General features: G+C 53.3%; 1 protein-coding gene across 2 annotated transcripts; it reads left to right on the forward strand.

Moving 5' to 3' along the window:
• The first annotated feature begins 1,572 nt into the window (after nucleotides 1-1,572).
• Tada1 (transcriptional adaptor 1) lies at nucleotides 1,573-14,026 on the forward strand. Of its 2 annotated transcripts, none has more exons than XM_047521706.1 (8): nucleotides 1,573-1,731; nucleotides 5,162-5,253; nucleotides 5,482-5,547; nucleotides 8,966-9,063; nucleotides 10,270-10,479; nucleotides 11,234-11,385; nucleotides 12,240-12,402; nucleotides 12,804-14,026. In XM_047521706.1, the coding sequence occupies exons 1-8, from the start codon at nucleotides 1,658-1,660 to the stop codon at nucleotides 12,954-12,956; spliced, it is 1,008 nt and encodes a 335-aa protein (XP_047377662.1). In that variant the 5' UTR covers nucleotides 1,573-1,657; the 3' UTR covers nucleotides 12,957-14,026. The 2 variants fall into 2 exon arrangements, with proteins under 2 accessions (XP_047377662.1, XP_047377661.1); XM_047521705.1 differs by lacking the exon at nucleotides 1,573-1,731 and adding an exon at nucleotides 2,411-3,088.
• Nucleotides 14,027-14,651: the final 625 nt, after the last annotated feature.

Below are 14,651 nucleotides of genomic sequence, written 5' to 3' on the forward strand. Positions count from 1 at the left end.
GCTGGGGATTAGAACCCAGGGCCTTATGTATGGGAGGCGATATGATGGTTTTTCTAAGTATTTTCTCCAAGGATGAGGGACTTACAGATGTGGAGGACTGCCGTTCTTAACATTAGGCAAGGTCAGACCTTTAGATTGTGTCTATTTCCAACTTGCTATTGAGTTGACTCCACTAGTTAGTCAACCCACTTACAGCAAGTGAAGAGGAAAATAGATCACAACAACACTAACATTTGTCGAGGTCTTCACATCTCATAAAGTGCTTTCACACAATTCTCTGAAGGCATTTGATAGTTGCCTCTGTGAGGTATGCATTGTATAAGCATTGCTGTAACTAAAAGAAGATTTAGAATTAGTTTCACTACCAAATTAGAAGGGGTTCTAGTATTCTATTAAGCACCTTGTTTGGTCAGATGTCTATTTGTTTATATCATCTAACAGTAAAGGAACATTTAACTGAGCTAGGTATGTAGAGGCCTGGGCATTACCAAACACGGGCTCAAAACAAAACCCTCGAGGCGGTCTTTCTTGGTGGGTGCGTGGAGATAGAAGTGAGGCTTGTCCTGTTGAGCAATCCCTGTAGCATTCACATACATGTGTGAGCCCCACCGAGACCACATGCCTCAAAACCAGAAAGGGGGAGTGTGTGTACAGGGACTGACCCACGATGGTGCTACAGAAAGCCGGGCTGGTCAGTTACACTGCAGGAGGCCGAGAAGGACTGGGCGTGTGCCCGGTGACCAGGCAGTGACCCAGCCCTCGCGGGAGCCGGAAGGCTGAGGTCTGGAATCAGCTCAGCAGGTCCTGGGCAGCCAGGGAAAGCCGTTCTCCAAGGAGAATAACGAGGTCAGACTTTCTCTGGGGTTTTATGATGCAGAGAGAAAGACTCACTTTCCTCCGTCACCTTAGGGCCCCGACACCCGGAGTGCCAGGCACAGGGAGGGGCTCGCCCCTGCGTCCTTCCACCCAGGAGAGTGGCGGCCTCGGCGGTCGCAGCAGCTGGTGGGGCTTGAGGGTCCCCGAGATCAAGACCCTGAAGTTGAAGCCGGAGGCTGACCCTCCGCACGCCAGCTGCAGGACGACGAGCTCCTAGATCTGTGCAGGGCCGGCCTCAAACCGGGGAGCATCTGACCAGGTGCACGAGGCACGTGCCCGTCACCCACTTCCTAGTTCCATCTGCGGACTCTCCTAACGTCGCACCCAGGTGAGGACAAGCTCTGTATGTAAGTCGCTCGTCACAGCGTCGCTTTCAGAGGAACAGCGTGGAAGCCGTCAGGCCCGCGCCCGCGAAGGCGGCGTCCCGGCCCGGCGTGCGGGGTGCGGGAGCTCAGCGCGCCCGCTTCCACGGCCGCCTTCCGCTCGGACCGCTCGCCTGGGCCGTGGCTGCTGCGAGAGCCGCGAACCAGCGGCGCCGGGCCGGCCGGGCGCAGGCCACCTGCTCTGGCCGCTGGGGCTCGCGGCGGGGCTCGCGGCGGCGGTCACGTGGCCCGAGCGCGGCCGCGCGCCTTCCCGACCGCCGGGCGGGCGGGGCCGAGAACCAGACGCACGCCGGCGCGGGGCGGGGCGGGCTGCGTCCGGACGGCGCTTCCGCCGCTGGGTCGCGCGGTTGCCGGGCGCCGCGGCCGGCGTGCGCGGGCGGGCGGAGGCGCGCGGGGCCATGGCGACCTTTGTGAGCGAGCTGGAGGCGGCCAAGAAGAACCTGAGCGAGGCGCTCGGGGACAACGTCAAGCAGTAAGCGCTGGGCCGCCTCCGGGCGCGGCCGCCGTCCGCCCGGGCCTGCGCAGCCTGGGCCGGCGCTCCGGGCTGCGGAGGCCTCCGCGCGGGTCCCGGCAGCGCCCGGGGCGGGCTCGGGGGCGTGAGGAGGAGGCGGAGGCCGGGCGGGCTCGGGGGGCGTGAGGAGGAGGCGGAGGCCTGGCGGGCTCGGGGGGCGTCAGGAGGCGGAGGAGGCCGGGCGGGCTCGGGGGCCGTCCAGGAGGAGAAAGAGGCCGGGCGGGCTCGGGGGGCGTCCAGGAGGAGAAAGAGGCCGGGCGGGCTCGGGGGGCGTCCAGGAGGAGAAAGAGGCCGGGCGGGCTCGGGGGGCGTCCAGGAGGAGAAAGAGGCCGGGCGGGCTCGGGGGGGGGGGCGTCAGGAGGCGGAGGAGGCCGAGCGGGTTCGGGGGGCGTCAGGAAGCGGAGGAGGTGGAGGCTGGGCGGGCTCGGGGGGCGTCCAGGAGGAGAAAGAGGCCGGGCGGGCTCGGGGGGCGTCCAGGAGGAGAAAGAGGCCGGGCGGGCTCGGGGGGGGGGGGGGGGGGGCGTCAGGAGGCGGAGGAGGTGGAGGCTGAGGAGGTGGAGGCTGGGCGGTCTCGGGGGGCGTCAGGAGGAGGAGGAGGAGGCGGAGGCCGGGCCTTGTCTTCAGCACCTTTTTTTCTCGTCTCTTGCGCCTTCTCTCTTATGACTGAAGTTCCCTGGCGTGGATGTCGTCTGTGATTTTCCGAGGTTTTCCTTCGTGTGAAAATTTGGGGTGGTAGTTTTGTTTTTCATTAAGAGAAAATAATTCAAAGTTCTACAAGGACTAGAATTAAAATCCATTAATTTGCAAGATCCTGTTTTTTGTAAACATTTGGTGACTTCCAAAAATGCAGTGTTCTACTTAATGCGTTCTTTTCATATTTATTTTAGTTGTAGATGGACACAGTGCCTTTCTTTATTTACATGTGGTGCTGAGGCTCGAACCCAGTGCCTCACATGTGCCAGGCAAGCGCTCTACCACTGAGCCACAACCCCAGTCCTACTTAGTTTTAATATTCATGTTTACTATCAATCCATTCTTTGCACACTTAATTAACAAATTTTAATGATTTTAGTCGGTAATGCGCCTTCCACCCTCACTCGTTACTCGGACTTGTGCACTGTGTGACACTGATGATGTTTACGGTTTTTAAGCGCAGTGGGAGACTTCACTCTTGGGAATATCTGAACGTGCTGGTCTTCCTGACACTCAATCTGAAGGATCTGGCTGGAGACTGGGCGACTTTAGCCCTGCTCACATGCTTGGTTGCCCTCCATTGGTCCCTCTCATCAGTCACACGGGGAGCTCAGGGCTGCCAGAGGTGGGTTTGAAGTGGCCTCCCCGTTCTGTTTGAAGGCGTGGTTGTCTGCCTGGTGCGGGTCAGGCAGGCACAGATGCGAAGCCGAGTGGTGGGCCTAGTGGAGTCCCACCTGGACTGCCAGGAGGAACGGCTGGCGGCACACAATCCTACTGTTACGCATTGGCGTTTGTTTCATTCCCCCATCTCCAAGAACCGAACCCAGGGTGCTCTGCCACTCGGCTATGTCCCCAGCCCTATGAAATTTCTTTTTTAATTTGGAGAGAGGGTCTCACTAAGTTGCCGAGACTGGCTTAAACTTGAGGTCCCCGCCTCCGTGCCCATAGCTGGGTCGATGTCAGGTGCCGCTGCCCGGGGCCTGGCGCTGGGCAGTCTGCAGCACTGCTGTGTGGCTCACATCTCCCCCGCGAGTGCTTCGCTTGCCTTCGCCTTGCCTTCGCCTTGCCTTGCGCGCCTGGCCGTCTAAATGTAGTCCTTGGTGTGGGTGAACAAGGTTGACCCAGGGGCCTCGTGAGGAGCTGCGCTCTGCACGCCTGCAGGTCTGATGGTCAGGCCTTCGGCTGCTTCACAGAGATGGACCGCAGCAAACTCAGAGGGGCGTGGTCCCCTCGGAGCTCATGTCAGATCAACGCTCAGTCTTGGGGACCTGACCCCGGCTGCTCGCTGTCCCCACCTCATCCTTGCCTTAAGGGCGGTGATGGCTCCCCTAGTGTGAGGGAGCTGCAATCCCTGTCACTCACCGAGTGGGCACAGGGGCCAGACGAGAAGCAGCTTCTGCTCCTGACAGTGGTTCTGGCTGAGGGGCTGGGAAGTTGGCCTTGGAGAGATAGCCTGGTGTTGGCAGAGCTTCACCTGCTCCTGATGTGGTTGTACCTGCTCTGGTAGAAGGCAGCCTGAGTCGCTCTCCTGTCCCTGTCCTCTGTTAGAGCAGGTGAGACAGGAATACTGGTTTTCTGTGGAGCTTTATTGTACTCGCTTCATCACTGTTCCTGTCCTTTAAAAAACACAGGACTGTGCCCACCCTTGTGAGGTGCTAGTGACTCGCTGAGCGGTGATGCCAGGTGAGGGGTGTGCACTGGAGCTGAACCTGGTTTGCGCTTGAAATAGGCTTGAAAGGTGGCAGAGTCACAGGTCTTGTGCCACTTTAAGACCGTAGAGGTCAGGGGTTGTCTGCTAGAAAGAATGCACAGGCCCAAGGCTTTGCTTCCAGTGGCAGGCAGGCTCAGCCCCGAGAGTGGCCGTGTCGGCCCTTCTCACTTGGAAGCCTCTTTCTGAACTCAAATGAGCTCTAGAAGGTGGATGAGCTTGAATTGAGAGTGAAAAGGCATTTCCTGAGCCGTTTTTTAATCCTGCTCCATGAATAAGAAGCAGCTTGCTTAAGCACCCAAACGAGGTGTGGGAGCGGAAACCGTGTAGTCCACTGCTGTCCTCCTGCTGAGGAGTGAAGGGTGGAATCATTCCCTCCCGTCGGTGGGTCCTGGCTTGCTTACATCCAGGAGCTTCTCTCTGGTGATGTTTAGAAGCCCAGTTCTCCAGCCAGGTAGATGAAAACCACCTGAGGCAGGGGCGTTGCCCACAGTAAGTGCTACCAGCCACCCCCTCCCCGCACAGCACCTACGGGTTTTCAGTAAACCTTGGATGTGTGGCTCTGGGTGGAGGACCTGTGGAGAGGCTGCTGAGGGGAGTCCAGTTCTGGACCCCGGCAGCCCCCTTGGAGGAGACGGTTTCCTCCTTGGTTTTCTCTGATTCCTAGGGGGTTTGAACAACAGAAACTTACTCCTCCCAGGGTGGAGGCTGCAAGCCTGGGAGCAGGGCGTCCTGCACAGGCCTTGTCTGGAGGCCCTGTCATGTTGTATTTGGGCCAACCAGTGGCCTCACTTAAATCCACTTAAGGCCCTGCCTCAAGTGTGGTCACCTTCTGGGGTGTGGGGTTGGGGCTTCCATGCGTGAATGTTTTGGGGACAGTTCAGCCAGCAGTGCCAGGGAACGCGGAGTCTCCTCCCCGGGAGTTGGTGCAGGCGAGGTGGACTTGGGGAGGGAGAAAGTTGGTTCTTAATACTGTTTCCACGTCCGCAGATACTGGGCTAACTTAAAGCTGTGGTTCAAGCAGAAGATCAGCAAGGAGGAGTTTGACCTTGAGGCGCATCGACTTCTCACACAGGATAATGGTAAACGAGTCATCTGGGTTTATTTTGCTGTTTGGAAGTTTTCCCAGGATCTCAATGAATTAAGGACTTTTATCTGAAAAATAAAATGTGGTCTTAATAGCATGCCGGGTCTCCTTAAAGATATGTGTGCTTGACGTGAAGGGTGGCAGGGCTTTGAACTTAGTGGGTCGTGAGTGGAGTCCTATGCGGACAGAGCTGGAGGCTGACCTGCACCTCCTTCCCTTGCAGTGCATTCTCACAACGATTTCCTCCTGGCCATCCTCACGCGCTGCCAGATTTTGGTTTCCACACCAGGTAAGGAGTGGCGGTGCTCGAACGTGTGACTTGTGTGGCTGGGCAGGGCCCAGGAACCCTGGGCCTCCTCGGCCTCTGAGCCACATTGGTGTTTGGAACAGCTCGGGAGAAAATTTTTCCTATGTAGGTACAGATTCTTTTCTAGAAACTTTTCCTGCACTCAACAGTAACCTTTGGTCTTTCCTCCACAGTCGACTGGTTTTAGATCACAGAAGGGAGTGAGCAGTGCATGGGCCCAGAGACTGGGCTTCAGAAGGGGAGGCCTGAGGGACTGCTGGGTAGATGCCTCTGCGGACTAGGGAGGGGAGGAGTGGGGCGCCCCAGGGATGCTGAGAAGCTGGGCTCCACCGTAGGGGAGGTTGGTCGCTCCTGGGGTGCACATGTGGCCCGTCACTGAGAGCCGCCGGGGGCGCTGGTGGAAAGTCAGCTTGAAGAGTTGTGGTAAAAACACTGACCCCTTAGGGGTTTGGGGTTTGAGTGGCAGATTGTTATAGTTTACCTCTCTCAGCTCTCCTACTTTAATGAAGCAAAGCCAGATAAGTACGGTGAGAACTCCCCTGGTGATGGAAGTTGTCCTAGACTGTTAGAAACGATTCACAGGCACTTCCTGTCTGTCCGTCAAGTTGGATTTTTTTCAGTATGTAGGTGGTTATCTTGTGTCAGAAGCCTGTGTTTTATCAAGAAGTGCTGGCGTTTTTATTGTCCCTCCTTCAGGTTGTGCTTTGGGAAGGTAAAGAGTTCCCCAAGGCTGTCTCCGGCTGACCCTGACACCCCAGGCGCTGCACAGCAGGCCTGGAGGGGTCCTTGCCCTCCCCACCCTCTCTGCACCTCTCACAGTGTCTGATTCCCTCACCTTGGGTTCAACTTGAGCAGAAGTGGGTTTTAGCCACACCTCTTTCACATCCCAAGTGGATCAAAAGGTTGATCTACATGTCACATTTAGTTTGAGCCAAAAGGCCGGAACCGAGAGGATTAGATGGCACTTCTTAGGTAGGTCTGTTGTGAAGACCACTGCCCAGAGGTGAGAGGGATGCAGGGAAGGGAAGCCCTGGTTGGCAGGTAGAGCCAGCGCCAGGCCAGCCAGCTGTGCTGCAGCTTAGAGCACATGAGCAGTTCTGTGGGTCCTGAGCTTTCATATCCAGGAAATAGGTGCAGTAAGGTCTGCCCTATGAGTCCATGGAAAAGCAAGCGAAAGGACAGGTGCACTTCTACTTCTGAAGGTAAAAGATGTTGAACAGATAGAAAGTGGTATTAGTGTAGATGACTCATTTCAATTAAATAAATTAATTAACTTGATTTTTTAATGTGTTTAATTGGTTATTTTAAAGTAAGAAGCACCCTATTTGGAACCTACGAGGGCATTTCTCTTGAGCACTCAGTGCTGATTTCCTCACAGTGGAGGTGATATTCTCCAGCAGTGGAGACGCTCCTGTGAGGGGAATGCAGGGCCTGCACGCAGCACTGCGGCCTGGTGGCTGTTCTTCTGAGGCAGGCAGGAGCTGGCCAGGCCGCCATGCATGGTAGGTGACCACAGCATGTGGACACTTGCCCACAGCGAGGCCCCTCTCACAGAGAAGAGGAAATACGACAGGAAACCCCAGGACTTGCCTGAGGCGCTGTCCCGTTGAGTGGATGTGCTGTGGAGAAGCCCGTCAGGCCCAGCCGCCACCTTCTGACCCAGCCGTTGCCTGCACTCATTAGCCGCCGACCCCGTCTCGTGAGACCCAGTGTGTGGAGGCGATGGACAGGAGGACATTAACTTCCCAAGTATTTACTGGGATTATGGGTGATTTTTTAAGAAATTATTTTGGAGGCATTTTTCCCGTGGACTGCAGTGAGCTGCTCTTGCTTGTTTTTGCACTGGACACTTCACAACCGAGGACATGAGTGGCATGGAGGTTCCGGCCACACTGCTGCCTCTTCTCCTGGTGCCCTCCGCAGCAGGCCTCTTCCTGCTTCGCCCGCTCCCTGTGGGTTCCTCGACTCTCACCCCTCAGCCTCTGTCCAGCTCCTTTGAGGCAGTACTGTGGGTGTTCTCTTTGGACATGCGTCTTAAACTTCTGGTGGTGCCTGTTGTTTGCTGGGGTGGTTGGAATGTGGTTTGTCGCCCAAGGGCTCACATACTGGAGGTGCTCAGTGTGGAGGTGTGGGGCAGTGGCACCCTCATGATGGGGCCTGGCCACAGGTCCTTAGTGGTTGAGGACGTGGCCTCAGAAGGGAGGGAGGGAGCTCGCGGGACTCCAGAGTTCTTGAGGGTGCCCTGGCACTCTGACTTCCTGTTTGGTCACATGACCTTCCTCTTGCATGGGTTACTGCCCTTGGCCATGAGCTTCTCATCAGAGCTGAGCTGACCTGGCACTGTGCCCCGGAATCTCCAGAACTGTGGGCTGAATAAGCCTCTTTTCTTTGTAAAGCAGCTTGCCTTGGGGATTTTGTTATAGTAATGAAAAATGGACTAATACAGCATGTTACCAAGCGTGGTCGAGTGTCTGGTGATTCGTTATCCCCTTTATTATAAGAATACAATGTGTGATTGCTGGGAGACTGCTTTGGAGTGAGCTGGTGGGAGGTCTCCAAACCAGTATGCAGAGAGCTTTGCACTGGGGCTGAACATCTGTAGCAGCTACCGTAGTCAATCCTGGACGTTTTGTTCAGTGTGACTGGAAAAGAGCCTTCTGTTCCTCCCCCCACCTGCCCTGCAGTGCCCTGAGCCTGGGAGTGAGTGGGGTCCCGTTGTGGGTGATGAGCAGCAGCTGCAGTGGCACCATACTTGGTTTAGGGCATGACCTCCACGGTCTTGAAATGATCAGTTTTTGAATGCAGGGCTGTGCATTTGTCCCGAGCAATTCTGGGGTGAGGGACGGTTTGAGTGCTTCACTTTGGGTGCAGGCCTTGGTTAGTTGAGGTCCTCACCCCCTGGCTTCCAGTGCTCCTGTCCTACACGTCCAGGTCTCGTGGGTCCCTGCCAGTGGCTCCTGGTTCACCCTCCCCTTGCCTGGCCTGGTGCTGTGCCCTCGGCCACTGGCTGGCTGCTCACCTCTTGCTGCCCCTGCTCTCAGTTCCAGCCACTCCTGGCAGGAGAGGAGACTCACACTCATGCTCCCCTCACCTTGGGCTGGAGAAGTCTGACCTGCCTTTACAGGACACAGGAACGCACCAGTGGGCAGACGCCCAATAGACATGAATTTAAACGGAAGAATCACACTTGTCTTCCTAAAATATTCTTGGTTACAGCTAGAAAAAAATGTGGTTTGGGAGAGTCTATAATTTTGTTCAGAGAAGTAGAAAGAGAATTTGAGCATTCATTATTTATTTTCATTACGTGAGCTTCCATGCTTTTTAATTCCAAATGAAAACAGACTTAGCAGTTGCCACTTGTCATTGTTTTCACTTTTGATTGTCCTTTTCTGTCTCACAGAGGGTGCTGGATCTTTGCCCTGGACAGGGGGATCTGCAGCCAAGCCTGGAAAGCCCAAGGGCAAGAAAAAACTCTCCTCTGTTCGTCAGAAGTTTGATGTAGGTTTTTCTGAACAAGTTTGGTAATGGGCTTAAGCCACAGCGTGATGAACTTGCTTTATTTTAATGAATATTAAAGCTCTGGTGGTAGGGTTGAAAAGGGTGCGATGGAAGGAGGAAGGGCCTCAAAGACTGGGTCTGTTGATGGCTCTTCTGTTACTTCTTAAGTGTGGATGTGTTGTCTTGCCCCTAAAGGTTTTTCAGGGATTCACAGCTGGGCTCACTGGCTGCTCAGGATGAAGGCATCAGTGTGAGGCTTAGCAGCCTGGAGGCCCTGCCGTGCCCACCCAGGCTCAGCCTCTTTGCCTGTAAAATTTGCAACTGTTTGAGAATAACTTTTATTTTTCAAAAAGTTTATCTCTAGGGGAAGAAGTCTCTAATAATAATCTCTTTTAGGTTTGCCTGGGTAGCGATAGTTTTGTTGACTAATATCACCAAACATTTATTTCTTTACGCTCGTATCAGTAAATGATAGTCAATCCAGAAGGCTTCAGCATCTCCAGAGAGGTCTACCTGGTTTAAATAGGCACATTCAGTGTAAAGTGCAGTTTTATACTTGGAAAAAGGAAAAATAACAGTTATTAATTTTATAATACAGGCTTCAAGTAGGAACACTGTTTGGTCCAGTATCTGGGCATTAGCCTGGGCTGCCTGGAGCCTGTCTCCCAGTGATGGTGGACAGTCCAGAGGAAGGCCGGGTGGTTAGGAATGGAGGAAGATTGAAAAGAACTATTTAGATAGTGTGACTAGGTATTAGGCTCTGTGTTGAGAATTGTAGTAGAGAGTGACAGTGAAGAGGTGGCACTGTCTGTGGCGTTGTCCCAAGTGCTCGCTGTTGGATCCGCCCTTGCCTGGCGAGGTGCCGGTCAAGTGGATGCGCTGGCTGTGCTTTCAGAACTGCCAGTCACAGCTCTCTGGCTTCTTGAACATAGTTTTGTGTCCTGTGCTCCTGAATTGTGATTTTTAGCACAGGATCATAGAGCACGTGGCCACCGTGGTCCTTGCTGTACAGTGTTCAGCGTGCGTGTGGCTAGTATACCCGAGTTCACGCTCCGTTGTCCCCCATGATGGACATGAGTGCATGACTACTTGTGAGTCACTGTTTTACTTTTTTTTTTTGCCTCCATTGTGGTTTTGGTGGCATTAATTTGAAGGTGCTTGGTTCACTGTGTGTTGAATGGTTCTGAACAGCTCTCTTGCTCTCAGCATAGATTCCAGCCCCAGAACCCCCTCTCCGGAGCGCAACAGTTCGTGGCAAAGGATCCTCAGGATGATGATGACTTGAAACTGTGCTCCCATACGATGATGCTCCCCACGCGCGGCCAGCTGGAGGGGAGAATGATCGTGACGGCCTATGAACATGGGCTGGACAACGTGGCTGAGGACGCTGTTTCAGCTGTGGTCTACGCGGTGGAGGTTGGTGTGCTGCTGGCAGTGAGGTTGTGGGTTTGGGGCGATGTGCTCCCGTGTGCAGCAAGTGATGCCACCCAAGAGCCAGATGCCGCTCAGCGTTAGAGGGTCGTCTCCGTCAGAGGTCACAGTCCAGAGTCGGAGCTCTTGGGATGGTTGCTTAGGGCCTAATACTTGTGCTTGATGTCCAGGAGAGGAGCGAGGCTGAGAGTCCCCAAGGTTTGCATCTGTTTGTTTAGAGCGCTGGCCTTGGTGTCTGAGTAGCGGAGTCTTGTCTGGGCACCCTGTCCCAAGCGTCCATTTGTTATTCTAGCTATTTGACAATTATACATTATACGGTGACCTGGAAGTGCTCAGGGAACTCTGGGTAATTCCTTTTAATTCCCGGGCCTCATTTTCCTACTCTGTACTTCAAAGATAATAATAGCTGTCTCCTGAAGTTATATAAACCCATATTAAATCACACAGTTAAATCAAGTCTCCAGGTAGTTTGCCTTTCTTTAAAAATAATGTATTGAAAATCATTTTTGAGAGAGATGAACCAATTTAGAGACATAAAAACTTCAAACATTCAGTGTAGGACGAGACCATTTTTAAAGGGAGACAGATGAAGATCAGCAGCCCCCTCCCTGTGCTCCTCTTTGACTCTGGGGTGAACCTGTGCGGGTCCAACTTGGGCCAGCCAGTCCCCACCTCCGGGGGATGGACGGTCAGTGGAAGCTGTGGTCTTTTAAGGCGGCAGTGCTCTTCTGCTTTGCAGAGCCACCTCAAAGACATCCTGACGTCAGTCGTGTCCAGAAGGAAAGCGCACCGGCTGCGGGATGGCCATTTTAAGTATGCCTTCGGCAGCAATGTGACCCCACAGCCGTACCTCAAGAACAGCCTGGTGGCCTACAACAGCCTGATCGAAGGGTGAGTGCTTTCTTGTGATTCCGCCTCTGCCTGCTTGTTGGTCCCACAGATGAGGTTTCTGTACTGTTGAAGAAGCTTTGCCAGCTGCACAACTTTATTTTTCCAGTCTTGTCCTCACATCTGGTCTGGTGAGTGACTTGGATAGTCATTTTTGTCAGTTCCAGAGTTGGGCCCTGCCTGGGTCTCATGTGACCCTCTGTCTGCTGTGTAGTGGAGTGCTCCCACAGGGGCAGTGCCACCTGGAGGGGAGGTGGCTCCTGACCGCGGACGATGGTTCTTGTCCGAACCTCATTCAGCCACATGTGTTTGGGATTTTCACTGAAGTCATGCTTCTTGTGTTGGGGTGCTGGCCGGGCCTCTCCACACTCAGGGCTGTCCTGGCGTTTTGAGCGACCTGTGCACCTTTCTGCAGCTCCTCAATGTACAGATCGTGCCCGGCGTCTCTGTGTGCCGTCTGGGCAGTTTGGAGACGAGCAGGATCTGGACTGGCAGGCTGGTTGCCTGTGCTGGCACGCTGTCCTCTTCCTGCTGCTGCTGAGCTCTTGCCTCCAGTACTGCTCTTCCTCTCCATGTCATTTGCTTCCGATTTCATGCTTCCTTAGTCAGGGTCTGTTATTGTTTTCAACTAGAATCTCCTTCAGGGCAGGAAACAGTTTTGGCTTGGCATCCCAGCTCAGTAAGTCCTTCCACGTTGAGGAGGAAGGAGGCCAGCGTAGCTGAGAGTACTTGTGTCCAGCCTAACGTGGGTCTCTGTGAGTTGGAGGCAGTGTTAATGAGATGTGGCCTGGCTAGCCACTCTGCTCCAGCTGCGCGGTTGTCTCTGGAGTGCTGGGAGTGTCTGCAATGTCTTTCAGCCCTCCGACCACGTCTGCTCCCTGTGCGGGTCAGAACCCAGCTGTCCACCTGCCCCCGGATGCTGCCGAGCAGCAGGCAGCACTCCTGCTGGCCTGCTCTGGGGATGCTCTGCCTGCGCCTTTGCCTCCGGTGAACATGTACGACCTCCTTGAGGCTTTGCAGGTAACTCTTGGCTTCTTGAGGCTGGACAGGTCGACAGCTCTGCAGGTCTGCAAGGAGTCATGCCCTGGCTTGTTTCCACTTCTTGGTTGTTTTTTCCCCTTTTGTTTATTATTAGAGCCTTTAATACTGGTCTCATTTTTCAAATCCTAAGCCCAGAGATCTTTCCTGATTTACCTCCCTTATCCTTTACCTCTCCAAAAAAAGGAAACTGTTCTGACTGCCTTATTCAGAACCTCATTAGTGCCTTATTCTTCTGATTTGACTTAGGATTCATTAGGTTCTCACTCAGCTTTATGGGTCCTGTGTCACGTCCATGTTTTGTTGATGTAAAGACATTCTGTATGTTGGAAAAGTAAGCCTGCAGAAGAATAATTGGAGACATGCTGATTTTTAAATCCCAGGTACACAGGGAAGTCATCCCTACACACACTGTGTACGCCCTCAACATTGAGAGAATCATCATGAAACTCTGGCACCCAAATCACGAGGAGCTGCAGCAAGACCAAGTGCACCGCCAGCGCCTGGCAGCCAAGGAGGGGCTTTTGCTCTGCTAACTGGGGTTTGAGGGTGTGGGGTCCTCCCAGGTCACGCTTGCTGAGGAGAGCGCGTTGGGTCCACATTTCGAGGCTGAAGTGTAGTGTACATATGACCTTTCCTATGGAAATGTGACATTGTTTTCTGTTGCTGTGAGGACATTCACGTGAGTGCAGTGCCACTTCCTGTCTGTGCTTGCTCCCAGTTACGGGAGCAGGCGTGATGAAGTCCTGTGCCCAGAATGGGGACTCCTGTCTGAGGCCCCGGGTAGGGTGCACCATCCCAGAGGGAAGGCACCATTGTAGCTTGTCCCCATGACTAGCAGGACTCTCATGCTCAGTGACAGCACACACCTTCTGTGGCAAGATGAAACTTCACCTGTCCTGAAGAACTGCACTGTTGCTTTTTGTTGGAGCAACCTATCCAGTGTTGAAAATCAGATACCTCCTCTGCTGACTGGTTTAATTTTTAACAGCTATAGGTAGCCCTCAAATGATCCATCATTTCAACTCCACAGAAAGTATAAGGTCCCTCCTTTGCTCTTAAAACCAGCCAACCAACTCTCCTGGAATGCAGTTTACTTCATAGAATATCTTCCTGCAGCTCCAGTTTGTCTAGTATTGATATGCCCAGAGATGACTGACAGATGTGTCAGTTACACTTAGGTGTCTTCCCATAGCTCAAGTTCGTGTGGTGTTAGTATGCCCAGAGGCGACTCAAGGCACATCTAATTATTCCTATAGAACATGTTTTAAGAAATCTTACAAATTGGATTTATGCTTGGTAATTCTATTTCTAGGAGATACCCATTTCTACCCATTTAAGTGCTAAAATGAAAAAATGATCCATTTTGACAGTGTTACTGAAAATCAACTTTGCTTTTCTAGAGATACATATGCTTTTTACTCAATAGTGTTGATGGACAGATTAGATTGTATAGATGGGTTTGTGTAGGACAGGAATGGCTGTATAGGTATGTGTACATGGTTCATAAATCTGAAGCTCTGTATTTGATTTTTGTACTTTAAATGTGACAGTTTGACAGAAAACCTTTTTTGTTGTTTATTAAATACATAGGAAAACTATTGTACAGAAATAGCAAAGCCCTGTTTTGTGAGATCTTGATAGAGACTTCAGAGTGTACTAGATCAGAAAGACTGAAGGGCGGGGTCCTGCTAAGCTCTACCATTTCTCCCTTTTGTGATGTTTTTAACACTTAAGGGAAAAAACAGCTTAGTTTCAGTTTTTGCACAAGCAAAAACTTGTGGAGTTTTCAGTGAGGCAGGACTCTGAAGTTTTAGGCTCTGGAAGAATTTGAACTGATATTCAAGTGAACGGTGGTTTTGTCTGGGACTGCCGTACCCTGGCCTCATGCTGCCCAGGAGTGCTCAAGTGCCCTGTGTGTACACAGGCAGAGGCAGCCAGGAGCCACCATCTTGCTGCCCACAAACAGATGCCCTGGGGAGCCCGTGGGGCAGAGCAAACCCAGGCCACCATTGGACCTGCTCCCATCCCTCACATTCCAGTTCTATACTGAAAAAGGCTCAGTCCTCTGTGCCAGTCCGCAAGAGAGTTCTAAATGGGACGGTGGTGATGAGGGCAAGCAGGAAGCTTGAGTAACTGGGATCTTCAAGAGAGCCCTGAAAAGGGAACTGTTCTGCCAAAGGCTGGCTCCACCCTACACCACCAGCCGAGGGGTCCGGGTTGCGACTTTT

Source organism: Sciurus carolinensis, chromosome 12 (genome assembly GCF_902686445.1).
Source record: "Sciurus carolinensis chromosome 12, mSciCar1.2, whole genome shotgun sequence".
NCBI lineage: Eukaryota > Metazoa > Chordata > Mammalia > Rodentia > Sciuridae > Sciurus > Sciurus carolinensis.

Coding starts and splice junctions, on each gene's coding strand:
- Tada1 (XM_047521705.1), top strand. CDS start 2,901: ATGATGTTTACGGTTTTTAAGCGCAGTGGGAGACTTCACTCTTGGGAA. Junction 3,089..5,161: donor GGAGCTCAGGGCTGCCAGAG/GTGGGTTTGAAG, acceptor CCACGTCCGCAG/ATACTGGGCTAACTTAAAGC. Junction 9,064..10,269: donor CTGTTCGTCAGAAGTTTGAT/GTAGGTTTTTCT, acceptor TCTTGCTCTCAG/CATAGATTCCAGCCCCAGAA.